The 19,063-nt window shown below is 39.0% G+C and overlaps 1 protein-coding gene across 2 annotated transcripts in view; it reads left to right on the top strand.

Annotated features, from left to right (window-relative positions):
• ME1 (malic enzyme 1) overlaps positions 1 to 19,063 on the top strand; it is a 207,518-nt gene that overhangs the window by 32,856 nt on the left and 155,599 nt on the right. For both annotated transcript variants that reach the window (XM_068985213.1, XM_068985214.1), the window contains exon 3: positions 2,806 to 2,955. In XM_068985213.1, coding sequence (XP_068841314.1) covers positions 2,806 to 2,955 — 150 coding nt within the window. The remainder of the gene's footprint in view (positions 1 to 2,805; positions 2,956 to 19,063) is intronic.

Raw genomic sequence — 19,063 nt, 5'->3', positions numbered from 1 at the left:
TGATGCTTTTGAACTGTGGTGTTGGACTCTTGAGAGTCCCTTGGACTGCAAGGAAATCCACCCAGTCCATCCTGAAGGAAATCAGTCCTGAATATTCATTAGAAGAACTGATGTTGAAGCTGAAACTCCAATACTTTGGCCACCTGATGCGAAGAGCTGACTCATTTGACAAGACTCTGATGCTGGGAGATTGAAGGCGAGAGAAGGGGACGACAGAGGATGAGATGGTTGGATGGCATCACCGACTCAACAGGCATGAGTTTGAGTAAACTCCGGGAGTTGGTGATGGACAGGGAGGCCTGGCATGCTGCAGTCCATGGGGTCGCAGAGTCTGACACGACTGAGTGACTGGACTGAACTGAAGCAAAGCCAGGTGGTGCTAGTGGTGAAGAATATGTCTGCCCATGCAGGAGACATGAAAGATGCAGCAGGTTTGATCCGTGGGTTAGGAAGATCCCCTGGAGGAGGGCATGGCAACCCACTCCAGTATTCTTGCCTGGAGAATCCCAGGGACAGAGGATCCTGGAGGGCCACAGTCCCTGGGGTCACAGAGAGCTGGACATGACTGAAGCAACTTAGCACTGAAGCAAAGCCAGCATAACCTCTTAATGTAATAGAGATGAGTGTTAAAGAGCCTCTAGAGCCCAGGAGAAGACAGCAAAGAAAGAAAAAAGGGAATGATCAGTGAAAAGGGAAAATCGAGGGAATCTGGTGACCTGGAATTCAGGTAAAGAGAGTGTATGGAGCTGCAGGGAAAACCACTTGTGTCAAGTGTCCTAAGAAGTGTTGACTTAGCGGTGATGATTTCCACATGGCTGGATCAGTGTTAGCATCATCTTTTAAAAGTCATCATTTGCTTCCTAGTTGTTAGTGTTGGTAGTTGAAATAACATCTTTTTGCCAAGCATTAGAATCCTTGTGTCTCTGACTCCAAATTCTCTGCATTTTCAACTATTCCAGAGAATGAGAATCAATCCAAAATGGCTGGTAGGACTATTAAGGACAGTTTTGCAAGATTTTTCCAAGTTGTACCAAACAGTTGGAGTTTTATTGTATAAACCACTGAAGATTACAAGTAATATGATAAGGTTGATATTTTAAAAGATAATTCTGGTTCAGAAATGCCTCTAGAAAAAAGACTTCTTGATCTAAATAATTAGAAAAGTCCCTTAAACTTTCTTACCTTAGTAATTTTTAGGGTCATTGTTAACATTCTGTCGTTATTTTCTGCTTGTCATTTTTCTTGGCTCTTCAGTACTGCAAATTAAACGATGAAGTCTTTTTAGTTAGTTAAGTTACTGTTTAAACTTTATCTATACTGCTATTTTTCATTTGTCTTTCATTTTAAAATAGGGATAAAGTCATTTAAATATTAAATAAAACTGTGCTGTTTCAGCACTGATTTTATTATTTGAATGACACCAGCTCAGGTTTATTGTTCTTTATTTTTTTAGATGATTAGGAATATTTCTTTATTTTTTTAAACTGCAACCTGATCCAGTTTTTATTTTATTATTATTTTGGCTACACTGTGTCTTTGCTGTGGGGCTAGGGCTCTTCATTTTTGCGCACGGGCTTTCTTTACTTATGGTATACAGGCTTCTCTAGTGAAGCATGGGCTCTAAAGCATGAGGGCTCTCTAGTTGCAGTGTGCGAGCTTAGTTGGCCCATGGCGTGTGGGATCTTAGTTCCCTGACCAGGGATCAAACCCATTCCTGTGCATTGGAAGGTGGGTTCTTAACTACTAGACCACCAGGGAAGTCCCAGGAATATTTCTAAAGTCTTTTTTACCTAAAAAATACTGTATGTGTTCAGTAGCTGAGTCATGTCCAGTTCTTCGCTACCCCATGGACTGCAGCACGCCAGGCTTCCCTGTCCTTCACCATCTCCTGGAGCTTGCTCAAATTCATATCCATTGAGTCAGTGATTCTGTCTAACCATCTCATCCTCTGCCACCCCCTTCTCCTTTTGCCTTCAGTTTTTCCCAGCATCAGGGTCTTTTCCAATGAGTTGGCTCTTTGCATGAGGTACTCGAAGTATTGGCTCTTCAGCATCAGTCCTTCCAATGAATATTCAGGGTTGATTCCCTTTAGCATTGACTGGTTTGATCTCCTTGCAGTCCAGGAGACTCTAGTGTCTTCCCCGGCACCACAGTTTGAAAGCATCAGTTCTTCCGCACTCAGCCTTCTTTATGGTCCAGCTCTCACATCTGTACATGACTACTGGAAAAACCATAGCTTTGCCTATGTGGACCTTTGTTGGCAAAGTGAGGTCTTTGCTTTTTAATACTTTGTCCAGGTTTCCATAGCTTTCCTTCCAAAGGGCAAACATCTTTTAATTTCATGGCCACAGTCACCGCCCACAGTGATTTTGGAGCCTAAGAAAATAAAATCTGTCACTGCTTCCACTTTTTCCCCTTCTGTTTGCCATGAAGTGATGGGACCAGATGCCATGATCTTCATTTTTTGAATGTTGAGTTTTAAGCCAGCTTTTTCACTCTCTTCTTTCACCCTCATCAAGACGCTCTTTAGTGTCTCATTTTCTGCAATTAGAGTGGCATTATCTGCATATCTGAGGTTGTTATTTCTCCTGGCAATTTTGATTCTAGCTTGTAATTAATCTAGCCCAGCATTTTACCTGATGTACTCTGCATGTAAGTTAAATAAGTAGGGTGATAATTGACAGCTTTGAGGTACTCCTTTCCAGTTTTGAACCAGTGTATATGTTGTTGCAAACATTTAGTTTTATAAACAGTTATTTTATGACTATGTTGGAATGTAGATCTAATTATGTCCAATTTCCACAGGTATCTTCTCTTAATGGATCTTCAAGATAGAAATGAAAAGCTCTTCTATAAAGTGCTGATGTCTGACATTGAGAAATTCATGCCTATCGTGTATACTCCCACTGTGGGTCTAGCTTGCCAGCAATATAGTTTAGCATTTCGGAAGCCAAGGTATGTAAAGTTTTATTTTAAATACAGTTTGTGTCTTCATTTATTTTTTGTCAAGTTTTTGCTATAATTTAAAAAAATATGTAATGAAATAGAAGTTCAGAAAAATCTAAAACTTCATTTGGGCCCCTGGTGGCTCAGACGGTAAAGAATCTGCCTGCAATGCAGGAGACCTGGGTTAGATCCCTGAGTTGAGAAGATCCCATGGAGGAGAGCATGGCAACCCATTACAGCATTCTTGCTTGGAGAATCCCCATGGATAAAGGAATGTGGTGGGCTAAAGAACATTAAATATAAATATATATATGACATTTTAAAATATAGTGTTTCATTCCTAGATTTAAAATCATGGGGAAGTTATTTTTTATAAACCAATTTATGTTTCCTTTTACAGATACTAAATGAACATTTTTTGGGTAAAAAAGGTAGTTGATCATAACTAAGTTTGTCTTTGAGATAGTAATTGCCTCTATTATGTGTACATTTTGTAACTTAAAGATTTCAGATTTTCCTGAAAATAAGGAGTATTGTTGTTTAGTCACTAAATTGTGTGCGACTTCTATGCCGCAGTGGACTGTAGCTCATCAGGCTCCTCTGTCCATGGGATTTGTGGGTTGCCATTTCCTTCTACAGCAGATCTTCCTGACCCAGGGATTGAACCCAAGTCTCCTGAATTGGCAGGCGGGTTCTTTACCACTGACCCACTATGGAAGCCCAAGGAGTATATTATTTCCTAAATTCAGAGTTGGCATTAAACAGGCTCTTTTGTTGATTTCCTTTAAGTGAAATTGTAACCATCTTTAAAGATGTGTAAAATATAAAATGTAGTTTTTTAAAACCATGGCTTTACTTTATCATGTTACTTTAAATACTTTTGCAGCAAGGAACAATTGAAGTAAATATTAACGCTTTTAACAGCAGCAACAACAAAAGCTCAGGTTGAATATTTATGTGCTGCTTATAGTTCTGAATTTAAAATGAAAAGAAATGTTTATAAGTTTATATCACAAATATAAAAGCCTACTGTAAGTTCTGTCATTGAAAGGAATGTTTCAGAGGTAAGATCTGAAAGTTAGTAGATTTCACAAAGGTGTATTGATGTAGTGGTAATATTTTGCACATTTGTGCCAGTTGCCTTTTGTATAAAGAAAATGATTAGCCACATTATATAAAGAGAATAATCAATTGTAGATGGTCTGTTTAATTTCCTTAATAGCACATATCTGTGTTGCATTTATGTAATGGCTATGTTAACAGAGAAATTTTTTTTTCATAGAAAAACAAGAGTTAGAATTTAGCTGGTAACTGTATTATGATAAATAATTCTTTTTTGAGTACATAAATATTTTCTTTTTTAATTAAATAAGCAATACATGTTCATTATTGAAAAATGAGAAAATACAAATATACAAAAGAAGAAGTATTTTAAGAATACCTAATGTCATGATAACAAAAAAACTTGATACAATACTATTTTCCTTATAGAAGGGATCATACTATATAAACTGTTCTTTACCTATCAGGTTATAGGTAGGTAAGTAGATATATAAATAAGTAGGAGGGGAGAGGGAGAGGCAGAGATAGGGCAAGACCTAACACAGCATTTGTATCAAAATGCTCACACGTGTTGATTTTAGGTGACATATTCATGGTATTCTATCAAATTTTATGCAGTATTTCAAATTATTTTTTAATTGAACAATAATTACTTTACAGAATTTTGTTGTTTTCTGTCAAGCCTCAACCTGAATCAGCCATAGGTATACATATATCCCCTCCCTTTTAAACCTCCCTGCCATCTCCCTCCCCACCCCACCCCTATAGGTTGATACAGAGCCTCTGTTTGTGTTTCCTGAGCCATACAGCAAATTCCCGTTGGCTGTCTATCTTGCATATGGTGATGTAAGTTTCCGTGTTACTCCCTCCATGCGTCTCACCCTCTCCTCCCCTCTCCCCATGGCCACAAGTCTGTTCTCTATGTCTGCTTCTCCACTGCTGCCCTGCAGTAAATTCTTCAGGACCTTTTTTCTAGATTCTGTATATATGCATTAGAATACAATGTTTTCCTTTCTCTTTCTATTTACTTCACTCTGTATAATAGGTTCTAGGTTCATCCACCTCATCAGAACTTACTCAGATGCATTTATTTTAATGGCTGAGTAATATTCCCTTGTGTATATATACCACAGCTTCTTTATCCATTCATCTGTATCTAGGTTGCTTCCATGTTTTAGCTGTTGTAACTCTTGCTGCAACGAATGATGGGATACATGTGTCTTTTTCAGTTTTGGTTTCCTCAGGGTAGATGCATAAGGTGTGGAGTTGCTGGGTCATATGGTGGTTTTATTCCTAGTTTTTTAAGGAATCTCCATACCATCTTCCATAGTGGTTGTATCAATTTACATTCCCACCAACAGTGCAAGAGTGTTCCCTTTTCTCCACACCCTATCCAGCATTTATTGTTTGTAGACTTTTTGATGATCGCCATTCTGATTGGTGTGAGGTGATATCTCATTGTAGTTTTGATTTGCATTTCTCTAATAATGAGAGATGTTGAGCATCTTTTCATATGTTTGTTAGCCATTCTGTATGTCTTCTTGGGAGAAATGTCTGTTTAGGTATTTTTCCCTCTTTTGTATTGGGTTGTTTGTTTTTCTGGTATTGAGTTGTGTGAGCTGCCTATATATTTTGGAAATTAATCCTTTGTCAGTTGTTTCATCTGCTATTATTTTCTCCCATTCTGAGGTTTGTCTTTCGACCTTGCTTGTAGCTTCCTTTGCTGTGTAAAAGCTTTTAAGTTTAATCAGGTCCCACTTGTTTACTTTTGTTTTTATTTCCATTACTCTAGGAGGTGGGTCACAGAGGATCTTGCTTTGATTTATGTCATTGAGTGTTCTGCCTATGTTTTCCTCTAAGAGTTTTATAGTTTCTGGTCTTACATTTAGGTCTTTGATCCATTTTGAGTTTATCTTTGTATATGGTGTTAGGAAGTGTTCTAATTTCATTCTTTTACATGTAGCTGTACAGTTTTCCCAGCACCATTTATTCAGGAGGCTGTCTCTGCCCCAATGTATCTTCTTGCTTCCTTTGTCAAATATAAGTTACCCAGAGGTGAATGGGTTTATTTCTGGGCTTTCTATGCTGTTCCATTGGTCCATGTTTCTGTTTTTGCACCAATACCATACTGTCTTGATGACTATAGCTTTGTAGTATAATCTGAAGTCAGGAAGGTTGATTCCTCCAGCTCCATTCTTTCTCAGGATTGCTTTGGCTATTCGGGGTTGTTTCTGTTTCCATATGAATTGTGAAATTCTTTGTTCTAGTTCTGTGAAAAATGCCATTGGTAATTTGATAGGGATGGGGTTGAATCTGTAGGTTGTGTTTGGTAGTATAGTCATTTTCACAATATTGATTCTTCCTACCCAGGAACATGGAATATCTCTCCATCTGTTTATGTCATCTTTGATTTCTTTCATTAATGTCTTATAATTTTGTGTGTACAATTCTTTTGTCTCCTTAGGTAAGTTTATTGCTAGATATTTAATTCTTTTTGTTGCAATGGTGAATGGGATTGATTCCTTAATTTCTTCTTTTGAGTTTTCATTGTTAGTATATAGAAATGCAAATGATTTCTGTGTATTGATTTTGTATCCTACAACTTTGCTAAATTCACTGATTAGCTCTAGTAATTTTCTGATACTGTCTTTAGGGTTTTCTATGTAGAGTATCATGTCATCTGCAAACAGTGAGAGCTTTGCTGCTGCTTTTCTGATCTAGATTCCTTTTCTTTTTCTTCTCTGATTGCTGTTGCTAGGACTTCCAGAACTATGTTGATTAAGAGTGGGGAAAGTGGACACACTTTTTCTTGTTCCTGATCTTAGGGGGAATGCTTTCCATTTTTCACCATTTAGAATAATGTTTGCTGTACGCTTATCATGTATGACTTCCCCTGGTGGCTTAAATGGTGAAGTGTCCTCTTGCAATGCAGGAGACCTGAGTTTGATCCCTGGGTTGGGAAGATCCCCTGGAGAAGGAAATGGCAACCCACTCCAGTACTCTTGCCTTCAAAATCCCATGGACAGAGGAGTCTGTTAGGCTATAGTCCACAGGGTCCCAAAGAGTTGGACATGACTGAGCAACTTCACTTTCTTTTCTATCATATATGTCTTTACTATGTATCATACATGGGTGCTGAATTTTGTCAGTGGCTTTTTCTGCATCTGTTGAGATGATCATATGGTTTTTAATTTCAGTTTGTTAATATGGTGTATCACATTGATTAATTTGCATATATTGAAGCATCCTTGCATCCCTGGAATAAACCCAACTTGATTATGGTGTATGAGCTTTTTGATGTGTTGCTGAATTCTGTTTGCTAAGATTTTGTTGAGGATTTTTGCATCTATGTTCATCAGTGATATTGGCCTGTAGTTTTCTTTTTTTGTGTTCTTTGTCTCGTTTTGGTAACAGAGTGATGGTGGCCTCGTAGAATGAGTTTGGAAGTGTTCCTTCCTCTGCCATTTTTTGAAAGAGTTTTAGAAGGATAGGCATTAACTCTTCTCTGAATGTTTGATAGAATTTTGTGAAGCCATCTGGTCCTGGGCTTTTGTTTTTTGGCAGATTTTGGTCAGAGCTTTAGTTTCAATGCTTATAATTGGGTTGTTCATAATTTGTTTCTTCCTGGTTTCGTCTTAGAAGATTAAACTTTTCTGAGTGTCTGTTTCTTCTTCCAGGTTCTCCATATGGTTGTTTATAATAGTCTCTTATAATCCTTTGTATTTCTGCATTGTCCACTGTAACCTCTCCTTTTTCATTTCTAGTTTTGTTTTGATTCTTCTCTCTTTTTTTCTTAATAAGTCTGGCTAAAGGTTTGTCGATTTTGTTTATCTTCTCAAAGAACCAACTTTTAGTTTTATTAATCTTTACTACTGTTTCTTTCATTTCTTTTTTCATTTATTTCTGTTCAGATCTTTATGATTTCTTTCCTTCTACTAATTTTTGGGGTTTTTGGTTCTTCTTTTTCCATTTGGTTTAGGTGTAAAGTTAGGTTGTCTATTCAATGTTTTTCTTGTTTCTTGAGGTAGGATTGTATTGCTGTAAACTTCCCTCTTAGGACTGCTTTTGCTGCATCCCATGGGTTTTGAGTTGTCATGTTTTCATTGTCATTTGTTTCTAGAAATTTTTTGATTTCCCTTTTGATTTCTTCAGTAACATGTTGGTTATTGAGAAACATATTGTTTAATCTCCATGTATTTGTGTTTCCTACAGTTTTTTTCTTGTAACTGATACCTAGTCTCATAGCATTGTGGTCGGAGAAGGTGCTTGATATGATTTCAGCTTTCTTACATTTACTGAGATTTGATTTGTGACCCAAGATGTGGTCTGTCCTGGAGAATGTTCCATGTACACTTGAGAAGAAGGTGTATTCTTCTGCATTTGGAGGGAATATTCTGAAGATATCAATGAGATGCATCTCATCTAATGTATCATTTAAGACTTGTGTTTCTGTATTAATTTTCTGTTTTGACGATGTGTCCATTGGTGTGAGTGGGTTGTTAAAGTCTCCTACTATTATTGTGTTACTGTCAATTTCTCCTTTTATGTCTGTTAATGTTTGTCTTATGTATTGAGGTGCTCCTATGTTGGGTGCATCGATATTTGCAATTGTTATGTCTTCCTCTTGGATTGATCCCTTGATTATTATGTAGTATCCTTGCTTATCTCTTGTAATCTTCCTTATTTTAAGGTCTGTTTTGTCTGATATGAGTATTGTTACTCCAGCTTTCTTTTGCTTCCTCTTTGGATGGAATATATTTTTCCATCCTCTAATTTGTAGTCTATGTGTCTTGAGGTTGAAGTCGGTTTCTTGTAGACGTCATATTTGTGGGTCTTGTTTTTGTATCCATTCAGCCAGTCTGTGTCTTTTTGTTGGAGCATTTAATGCATTTACATTTAAAGTAATGTGTGTTCTGATTGCCACTTTCTTAATTGTTTGGGGTTGATTTTGTAGATCTTTTTTCTTCTCTTGTATTTCTTGAGTATATAAGTCCCTTTAACATTATTGTAAAGCTGATTTGGTGGTACTGAATTTTCTTAACTTTTGCTTGTCTGAAAAGCTTTTTATTTCTCCATCAATTTTGAATGAGATCCTTCCTGGGTATAGTCATCTTGGTGGTAAATTTTTCCCTTTCAGTACTTTAAATATATCCTGCCATTCCTTTCTGGCTTGCAGAGTTCGTGCTGGGAGATCAGGGTTTACATGTATGGGGTTTCCCTTGTATGTTACTTGTTGCTTCTCCCTTGTTGCATTTAATATTCTTTCTTTGTGTTTAGTCTTTATTAGTTTGATTAGTATGTGTCTTGGCATGTTTATCCTGTATGGAACTCTTTGCACCTCCTGGACTTTATTGACTGTTTCCTTTTCCATGCTGGGAAAGTTTTCAACTATGCTCTCTTCAAAAATTTTCTCATACCCTTTCTTTCTCTCTTCTTCTTCTGGGACCCCTATGATTTGAATGTTGGTGTGTTTGGTATTGTCCCAGAGGTCTTTGAGACTATCCTCAGTTCTTTTCATTCTTTTTGCTTTATTCTGCTCTTCAGAAGTTATTTCCACCATTTTATCTTCCAGCTCACTGTTTCGTCCTTCTGCTTTAGTTATTCTGCTGTTGATTCCTTCTCGAGTATTCTTAATTTCAGTAACTTTGTTGTTTGTCTCTAATGTTTATTCTTCAATTCTTCTAGGTCTTTGTTTATTGATTCTCAACATTTTCTCCATTCTGTGTTCAAGGTTTTTGATCATCTTTATTATTATTCTGAATTATTTTTCAGGTAGTTTCCCTATCTCCTCTTCATGTATTTGGACTTCTGTGTTTCTAGTTTGTTCCTTCATTTGTGTAGTATTTCTCTGCCTTTTCATTATTATTTTTTTAACCTACTGTGTCTGAGGTCTCCTTTTCCCAGTCTTCAAGGTTGAATTCTTCCTTCCTTTTGGCTTCTCCCCTCCTAAGCTTGGTCCAGTGGTTTGTGTAAGCTTCGTATAGGGTGAGATTTATGCTGAGTTTTTATTTGTTTGCTTGTTTTTCCTCTAATGGGCAAGACTGAGTAAGGTGGTAATCGTGTCTGCTAGTGATTGGGTTTTTTTTTTTTTTGTCGTTTAGATGAGGTGCCCTGCACAGGGTGCTACTGGTGATTGGGTGATGCCGGGTCTTGTATTCAGGTGGTTTCCCTTGTTAGTTAGTCCTCACTATTTGGTACTCCCTAGGGTTAGTTCTCTGGTAGTCTAGGGTCTTGGAGTCAGTGCGCCCACTCCAAAAGCTCAGGGCTTGATCTCGAGTTTTGTGTGGTTCTGTTCTTTTCCACTGGTCAGGTCCTCCTGTCCGCTTTCAGCTGGTGTTCTGCGTGCACTTCTGTGTCTGAAGGTGTATCCCTGATGTATCTGTGGAGAGAGATGTGCTCCACATCCACCTACTCCTCTGCGATCTTGTTCTCCTTTTTTTTTCCCTTTGTGCTTTCTAGTTTCACTGGCTCATAAGGTGGCCGGACCCAGAGGCCTCCCAGCTGGTACTTCAGATCCGAGTCTGTATTGCAAAATCAGTATTTGAAATTTAAAGGAACACTTAACTGATAGAGAGATAGTAAACTTGCCACAATTATTTGTAAATGATCATTTTATGGCAGTTTTCTGTCATGTTGACTTTTAATGTGTATATTTTGTTAAATTTTTGATGATTTTTGAAGATATTTTTATTGAGATAATATTTGAACTATTTCAGGTAAATAATGGAAAAGTTGATTTGACATTTAAATACATTACAGTATGATCACCACAGTAAGTTGTCTAGTAACTGTCTGTCCCTATGCAAAGTTATTAGAGTATTATTGACCATATTCCTTATGCTGTATATTGTATTCCTGTGACTTAACTGAAAGTTTGCAGCTCTTAATCTTCACCTTTTTTGCCCAATTTCCCACCCTGCCCACCTGTGATAACCACCTGTTTGTTCTTTGTATGTATGAGTCTGTTTTCTTTCTGTTTATTTTGTTTTTTAGATTCAACGTGTTAGTGACATCATATGGTATTTGTGGTATTTGTCTTTCTCTTGACTTACTTCACTTAACGTGATACCCTGGATCTTCCCAGTTGTTCCAAATGGCAAGATTTAATCCTTTTTATGAGTAATACTCCTGTGTGTGTGTGTATGTATATGTATGTATATATGACCATAGTGTGGTGTCAGTCACTCAGTCATGTTTGACTCTTTGCGACCTCATGGACTGTAGCCCACCAGGATCCTCTGTCCATGGGATTTCCCAGGCAAGGATACTGGAGTGGGTTGCCATTCCCTTCTTCAGGGGATCTTCCAACCCAGGGATCAAAACCTGGGTCTTCCATAATGCAGGCAGATTCTTTCCCATCTGAGCCACAGGGGAAGTCCATATGTGACCATATATATAGTAAATATATATATGTATGGATCACGTCTTTTTTATCTGTTCGTCTATCACTAGACACTTAGTTTATTTCTATATCTTGGCTGCTGTAAATACTTCTGCAATGTACATTGTCTTTGAGTATATACCCAAAAGTGAAATAGCTGGATCATGTGGTAGTTCAGTTTCTAATTTCTTTTGAGGAGCCTCCATAATATTTTCTATAGTGGCTGCATCAGTGTGCAGTCTTCCCAATGTTCCCTTTTCTCCACATTCTCACCAACACTTGTTACTTTGTTGTCTTTTTGTTGATAGCCATTCTGACAGGTGTTAGGTGGTATCTCATTGGTGGTTTTGATTTGCGTTTCCCTGATGATTAGTGATGTTAATAATCTTAATTTATTTTAGATGTTAATCCCTTATTGGACATGTATTTGCTCTATCTTGGGTGAGTTTTGCTTTGTCTGCCTCCTAGGTCACTGGTTGGTTCTTCTGTACCATCTAATCAACTGCTAAATCTAATTTGTACCATCTGATTCAGTCCTGCTAGTGTGTTTCTTTCAGTTATTCTTCAACTCTGATTGGTTCATTGTTAACATTTTTTAACTCTTTGTTGAAATTTTCCCTGTTTTCATCCATTCTTCTCCCAATTTGGTGATTATCTTTATGATCATTACCTTGAATTCCTTTTTTTAAGTGTATAACTTATCTCTGTTTCATTTAGTTCATTTTCTGAGATTTTGTCTTTGTTCTTTCAGTTGGGACATAGTCCTCTGTCTTCTCATTTTATCTAATTCTCTTTTTGTATCTGTGTAGCACTGAAGTCTGTTATGTCTCCTAGTCTTGGAAGAGCGGTCTTATGTAGGAGACATTCCATGAGTCCTCGCAGTGCACTCCTCTCTGCTCATTAGAGATGGGTGCACTGGGAGTGCTTCCTATGTGGGCTGCACGGGCCATTAGTTGGGGTGGAGCTGACTTCCCCCTGCCCAGCCCTGTGTGGTTACTGTGGGTACAGCCCAGGGTGGGTGGAGCAGGTCCCAGAGTAATGGTCTGGAGGGAGGATTCAAAGATGGTGCTTGCCAACGTCTGTATCAGCATGGTGCAATGAGAGACCCAACCCCAGGGGGAGTCCCAGCTGCCTCCTGTCTCTCTGGAATGCTTTCCAAGATCAACAGGTGGGTCTTACACTGGCACCTCTCAAATTACTATCATTGTGCCAGGACTCAGCTTGTGAGATTTTCTTCTCTCCCTTTAAGGGGGGGTCTCTGGCTCCTGTGTCTCTCCTGCTCTCCCAAATGTAGGCTCCACTGGTTTTCAAAGACAGATGTTCTAGGGACTCACCTTCTGGTACAGAATCCCCAGGCTGGGGAGCCCAGAATGGCTCTCAGACCCTTTGTTTCTCAGGGAGGACCACTGTGGTGGTGATATTCTTCCTGTGTGTGGGTCGCCAGAAGGGTCTTGTGGGTCCTCAGTAAGCTGTGTGTTTACTTCTTCTACGTATCCATTTCATTGTGGCCACTCTCTATATATATTTCAGTTTAGTTCAGTCACTCAGTCGTGTCCGACTCTTCGCAACCCATGGACTGTAGTATGCCTGGCTTCCCTGTCCATCACCAACTCCCAGAGCTTACTCAAATTTATATCCATCAAGTCAGTGATGCCATCCAACCATCTCATCCTCTGTTGTCCCCTTCTCCTCCCGCCTTCAGTCTTTCCTAGGTGCAGGGTCTTTTCCAATGAGTCAGTTCTTCACATCAGGTGGCCAAAGTATTGGAGTTTCAGCTTCCACATCAGTCCTTCCAATGAATATTCAGGACTGATTTCCTTTAGGATGGACTGGTTGCATATCCTTGCAGTCCAGGGACTCTCAAGTGTCTTCTCCAACACCACAGTTCAAAAGCATCGATTCTTTGGTGCTCAGCTTTATGGTCCCACTCTCACATCCATATGTGACTACTGGATAAAACCATAGCTTTGACTAGATGGACTTTTATTGGCAAAGTAACATCTTTGCTTATTAATATGCTGTCTAGTTTGATCATAGCTTTCCTTCCAAGGAGTAAGCATCTTTTAATTTCATGACTGCAGTCACCATCTGCAGTGGTTTTGGAGCCCCCCAAGATAAAGTTTCTCACTGTTTCCATTGTTTCCCCATCTATTTGCCATGAAGTAATGGGATCAGATGCCACGATCTTAGTTTTTTGAATGTTGAGTTTTAAGCCAACTTTTTCACTCTTTTCTTTAACTTTCATCAAGAGGCTCTTTCATTCCTCTTCGATTTCTGCCATAAGGGTGGTGTCATCTGCATACTGGAGGTTATTGATATTTCTCCTGGCAATCTTGATTCCAGCTTGTGCTTCATCTAGCCCGGCATTTCACATGATGTGTTATGAAATGTTATATATCTTTAGTTAAGAAAAATCTTTTCTGCTAGTCTTTTGTTGTTATTGTTCAGTTGCTAAGTCATGTCCGACTCTTTGCGACCCCATGGACTGCAGGACGTGAGGCCTCCCTGTCCATCACCAACTCCCATAGTTTATTCAAACTCATGTCCATTGAGTTGGTGATGCCGTGCAACCATCGCATCCTCTGTCACCTCCTTCTCCTCCTGTCCTCAGTCTTTCCCAGCATTAGGGTCTTGTCCAATTAGTTGGCTTTTCATATCAGGTAGCCAGAGTATTGGAGCTTCAGCTTCAGCATCAGTCCTTCCAGTGAATATTCATGGTTGATTTCCTTTAGGATTGACTGGTTTGATCTCTTTGCCATCCAAGAGACTCTTAAGAGTCTTCTCTAGCACCACAATTCGAAAGCATCAGTTCTTCGGTGCTTAGCCTTCTTTATAGTCCAGCTCTCACATCTGTACATGACTACTGTAAAAGCCATAGCTTTGACTATACGGACCTTTGTTGGCAAAATAATGTCTCTGGCTTTTAATATGCTGTGTAGGTTTGTCATAGCTTTTCTTCCATGGAGCAAGTATCTTTTATTTTTTTATTTGTAAAATATATATTTTTTATTGAAGTATAGTTGATTTACAGTGTTACAGGTGCACAGCAAAGTGATTCAGTTATACAAATACACATATATTAATTTTGAAATTATTTTCCAGCATAGGTTATTACAAGATATTGACTGTAATCCCCTGTTCTCTACAGTAAACCTTTGTTGCTTGTTGCATATATATTTTTTTATTGGAAATCTTGCATTCTACTCATACTAAGTCAAACAAGTAGAATCAAAATGTCATAATGTTTTTTAGTTAGGCAAAAATTCATTTTCATAAAATATATGTATTATATGTATATATATACACACAAAAGCTTTTCTACTACACTTCTGATACAGGCTTGGGAAAGAACATTAAAAAAAAAGAAGAGATGGAGAAATTGGAGAACATAGACTAAATGAAATGGAAGCACTGAATATTAAATAGAAAAAGTGAAACAAATTAGGTAAAAAGTAAAAAAATCAGCATATAGTTCAGTTGTTTTTAAACATGACTGCTCATTACAAGCATATCTGGAACTCTGGAGAAAAAAAAGCCATAACTGAGCATTTGTATTTTTCAAGAAATTTCAAGATAATTCTGATATGCATCTGGATTTTAAAAAGTGGTAACAGGTTTTTCTATTAGACCTTAGTTTTGGTGATTTAGAGTTCTATTATTTTTCTGTTGACCAATCATAATACAGTGGTATTAAGTGAGTAATAGTTAAATAATCACAATAGTAAAAGATGTTTATCAGTTTTCACAAGCAATAGCCAGACAGAAAATAAAAGATAATTATAATTGCAAACCATAATGGGAACATGGATTAAGTTAACAATATGAAATAATTATATAGAATTTGAGGGGGTCAAGCAGAGTGACGTGGTAAGTGGAATTGCATACGTGGACATGTTTTCATCCACCTGGGCAGTCTCTGTCTTTTGGTTGGTGCATTTAACCCATTTACATTTAAGGTAATTATTGTTATGTATGATCCTATTACCATTTTCTTAATTGTTTGGGGTTTATTTTCCTTGTCTTGTGTTTCCTGCATAAAGAAGTTCCTTTAGCATTTGTTGTAAGGCTGGTTAGGTGGTGCTTAATTCTCTTTAACTTTTGCTTGTCTGAAAGCTTTTGATTTCTCCCATCAAATATGAAGGAGAGTCTTGCTGGGTGGAGTATTCTTGGTTGTAGATTATTCCCTTTCATCACTTTAAATATATCATGCCATTTCTTTCTGGCTTGTAGAGTTTCTCTTGGGAAATCGACTGATAGCAGGATGGGAGTACCCTTGTATGATACTTGTTATCCCCTTGTTGCTTTTAATGTTTTATCTCTGTCTTTAATTTTTGTCAGTCTGATTACCATGTGTCTTGGAGTGTTCCTCCGTGGGTTTCTCCTTCCTGGGACTCTCTCTGCTCCCTGGACTTGGTTGACTATTTCCTTTCCCATGTTCAGGAGGTTTTCAGCTATTATCTCTTAAAAGTGTTTTCTGTCTTTTCTCTCTCTCTTTTCCTTCTGCAAATGTTGGTGCATTCAGTGTTGTCCCAGAGATCTCTTAGGCTGTCTTTCTTTTCTCTGTGTTCTGTTCTGCAGCAGTGATTTCTGCCATCCTGTCCTCCAGGTCATTTGTGCGTTCTTCTGCTTGGTTATTCTGCTACTGATTCCTTCTAGTGCATTATCCGTCTCTGTTTGCTCTTCAGTTCTTTGGTAAACATTTCTTGCGTCTTCTCAATCTTTGTCTCAGTTCTTTTCCCAAGATCCTGGGTCATCTTCACTCTCATTATTCTGAATTCTTTTTCTGGAAACGTGTCTATCTCTGCTTAATTTAGTTGTTTTTCTGGGGTTTTATATTGTCCCTTCATCTGCGACATAACTTTCCGTTTTTTTTCATTGTGATTAACTTCCTGTAATATGTTTTTGTTTTACCCACTGTGAGGCTGTGCTTCTTGCTTCTTCAGTCTGCCCTCTGATGGCTGAGGCTAAGAGGCTTGTGTAAGCTTCTTGAGAGGGACTGGCGATGGGAGAAACTGGGTCTTGCTCTGGTGGGCAGGGCCTACCCAGTAAAGCTTTAATCCAGTTATCTGCCAATGAGTGGGCTTGCACTCCCTCCCTGGTCGTTTTGCCTGAAGTGACGCAGCCCTGTGGTCTATGGGCTCTATAGCAGGGTTACTGTCAGAGAGTTTGCACCAAAGGGGACTTAACAGTGTCCCCCATCTCTATGGTGAGCCCCTGCCGACCCACACCTCCACAGGAGGCCCTCCAACACTAGCAGGTAGTTTTGGTTCAGTCTCCTCTGGGGTCACTGCTCCTCTCCTCTGGGTCCTGGTGTGCACAAAATTCTATTTGTGCCCTCCAAGACTGGAGTCTGTTTCCCCCAGACCTCTAGAAGTCCTGTAATTAAATCCTGCTGGCCCTCAAGGCCAGATTCCCTAGGGATTCCCAGTGTCTTTGTTGGGTACCCAGGCTGGGAAGCCTGACGTGGGGTTCAGAACCTTCACACCAGTATGAGACCTTCTTTGGTATTATTGTTCTCCAGTCTGTGAGTCACCCACCCTGCAGGTATGGGATTTAATTGTATCATGTTGCGCTGCTCCTACCATCTCACTGTGGCTTCTTTGTCTTTGGACGTGGGAATATCTTTTTTTGATAGGTTCCAGCAAATCCCAGGGACGGGGGAGCCTGGTAGGCTGCCGTCTATGGGATCGCACAGAGCTGGACATGACTGAAGCGACTTAGCAGCAGCAGCAGCATCCTCTTATCGATGGTTGCTCAGCATAGTTGCAATGTTGGTGTTCTTGCAGGAGGAGATGAGCACAAGTCCTTCTATTCCACTATCTAGAACGGGAAGCCTCGCAAGTGTTTTTTGATTTCATGGCTGTTGTCAATGTCCATAGTGATTTTGGAGCCTAAGGAAATAAAGTCTGTCACAGTTTTCGTTTTTCCCATCTATTTGCCATGAAGTGATGGGACCAGATGATCTTAGTTTTTTGAATGTTGAGTTTTAAGCCAGCTTTTTCACTCTCCTCTTTCACTTTCATCAAGAGGCTCTTTAGTTCCTCTTCACTTTCTGCCATAAGGGTGGTATCATCTGCCTATCTGAAGTTGTTGATATTTCTCCTAGCAATCTTGATTCCAGCTTGTGAGTCATTCAGCCTGGCATTGGGCATGATGTACTCTGCGTATAAGTTAAATAAGCTGGGTGACAGTATATAGCCTTGATGTACTCCTTTCCCAATTTGGAACCAGTCTGTTATTTCCTGTCCAGTTCTAACTGCTGCTTCTTGACCTGCATGTGGGTTTGCCTGCAATGCAGGAGACCTAGGTTCGATCCCTGGGTTGGCAAGATCCCCTGGAGTAAGGCATAGCAACCCACTCTAGTATTCTTGCCTGGAGAATCCCCATGGACAGAAGAGCCTGGTGGGCTACAGCCCATGGGGGTTGCAAAGAGTGGGGCATGACTGCGACTAAGCACAGGTTTCTCAGGAGGCAGGTGCGGTGGTCTGATAGTCCCATCTCTTTCTTAATTTTGTCTTGTTTTTTGTGATCAACACAGTCAAACGCTTTAGTGTAGTTAATGAAGCAGAAGTAGATGTTTTTCTGGAATTCCCTCGCTTTTTCTGTGATCCAGCAGATGTTGGCAATTTGATCTCTGGTTCCTCTGGCTCTTCTAAATCCAACTTGTATATCTGGTAGTTCTCAGTTCACATACTGTTGAAGCCTGTCTTGAAAGATTTTGAGCATTACCTTGCTAGCATGTGAAATGAGTGCAGTTTTAAGGTAGTTTGAACTTTCTTTGGTGCTGCCGTTCTTTGGGATTGGAATCTCTAGTCTTTAGGTTGTCTTGGTGACGCTAGTGTTAAAGAGCCTGACTGCCAGTGCAGGAGACGTAAAAGACACGAGTTTGGTCCTTGGGTCGGGAATATCCCCCAGAGAATGGCATGGCAACCCACTCCAGTAGTCTTGCCTGGAGAATCCCGTGGATAGAGAGTCCTGGAGAGCTACAGTCCATGGGGTTGCACAGAGTCGAACAGGTCTGAAGCAACTTTAGCATGCACGCATGCGCATAGAGAGTTGCTCTTTAAGCAGTTGTGATTTTGGTGTGCTCATGGAGGAGGTGAGTTTAGGGCCATCCTACTCTGCCGTCTTGATCCCACACCCCACCAATTCTGTAATAGAATAATTCTCCTGTCTTCTTTTCTGATTATGAGAAAAGCAACCTGGTTGGAAATGTGTTACATGGCATATATTTAGATATTATATTAGGAAGGAAATTGTGATTGTGTTTGAATAGTGATGGATCTTTCAGGTGTCATTTAACATCTGTATTATTTTTTAATCAATTTTTATTGGAGTATAGTTGCTTCACAATGTGGCCTATTTTTTTAAAGTCAAAATTGACAAATGTCTTTTTAGCATTTCCTATTGCAACAGTAGGTATTCTAAGACCTTTAGAAACTAAATAGAAAGATACACCCCTCATTATATTTAGTTTGTGAGTTTGATGGTAGCAATTAGGAACATAATTAGTGAAAGTTAAGCATTAATAGTACAAGAACTGAGCTTAATACAGTTGCAAACAGGTATATCTTTTGATCTTATACTTTTTATTAATCTTAATGACACGATACTTTCTTGTAGCTAGATTTTTATTTTTCATTTTGAATATGGCATTAAAATCTGGCTGGGCAT

The sequence above is a fragment of the Capricornis sumatraensis genome, chromosome 13 (assembly GCF_032405125.1).
Source record: "Capricornis sumatraensis isolate serow.1 chromosome 13, serow.2, whole genome shotgun sequence".
In the NCBI taxonomy this organism is placed as follows: Eukaryota; Metazoa; Chordata; class Mammalia; order Artiodactyla; family Bovidae; genus Capricornis; species Capricornis sumatraensis.
Note: the sequence above shows the minus strand (reverse complement) of the source record. Positions and strands in the feature narration are given on the sequence as shown.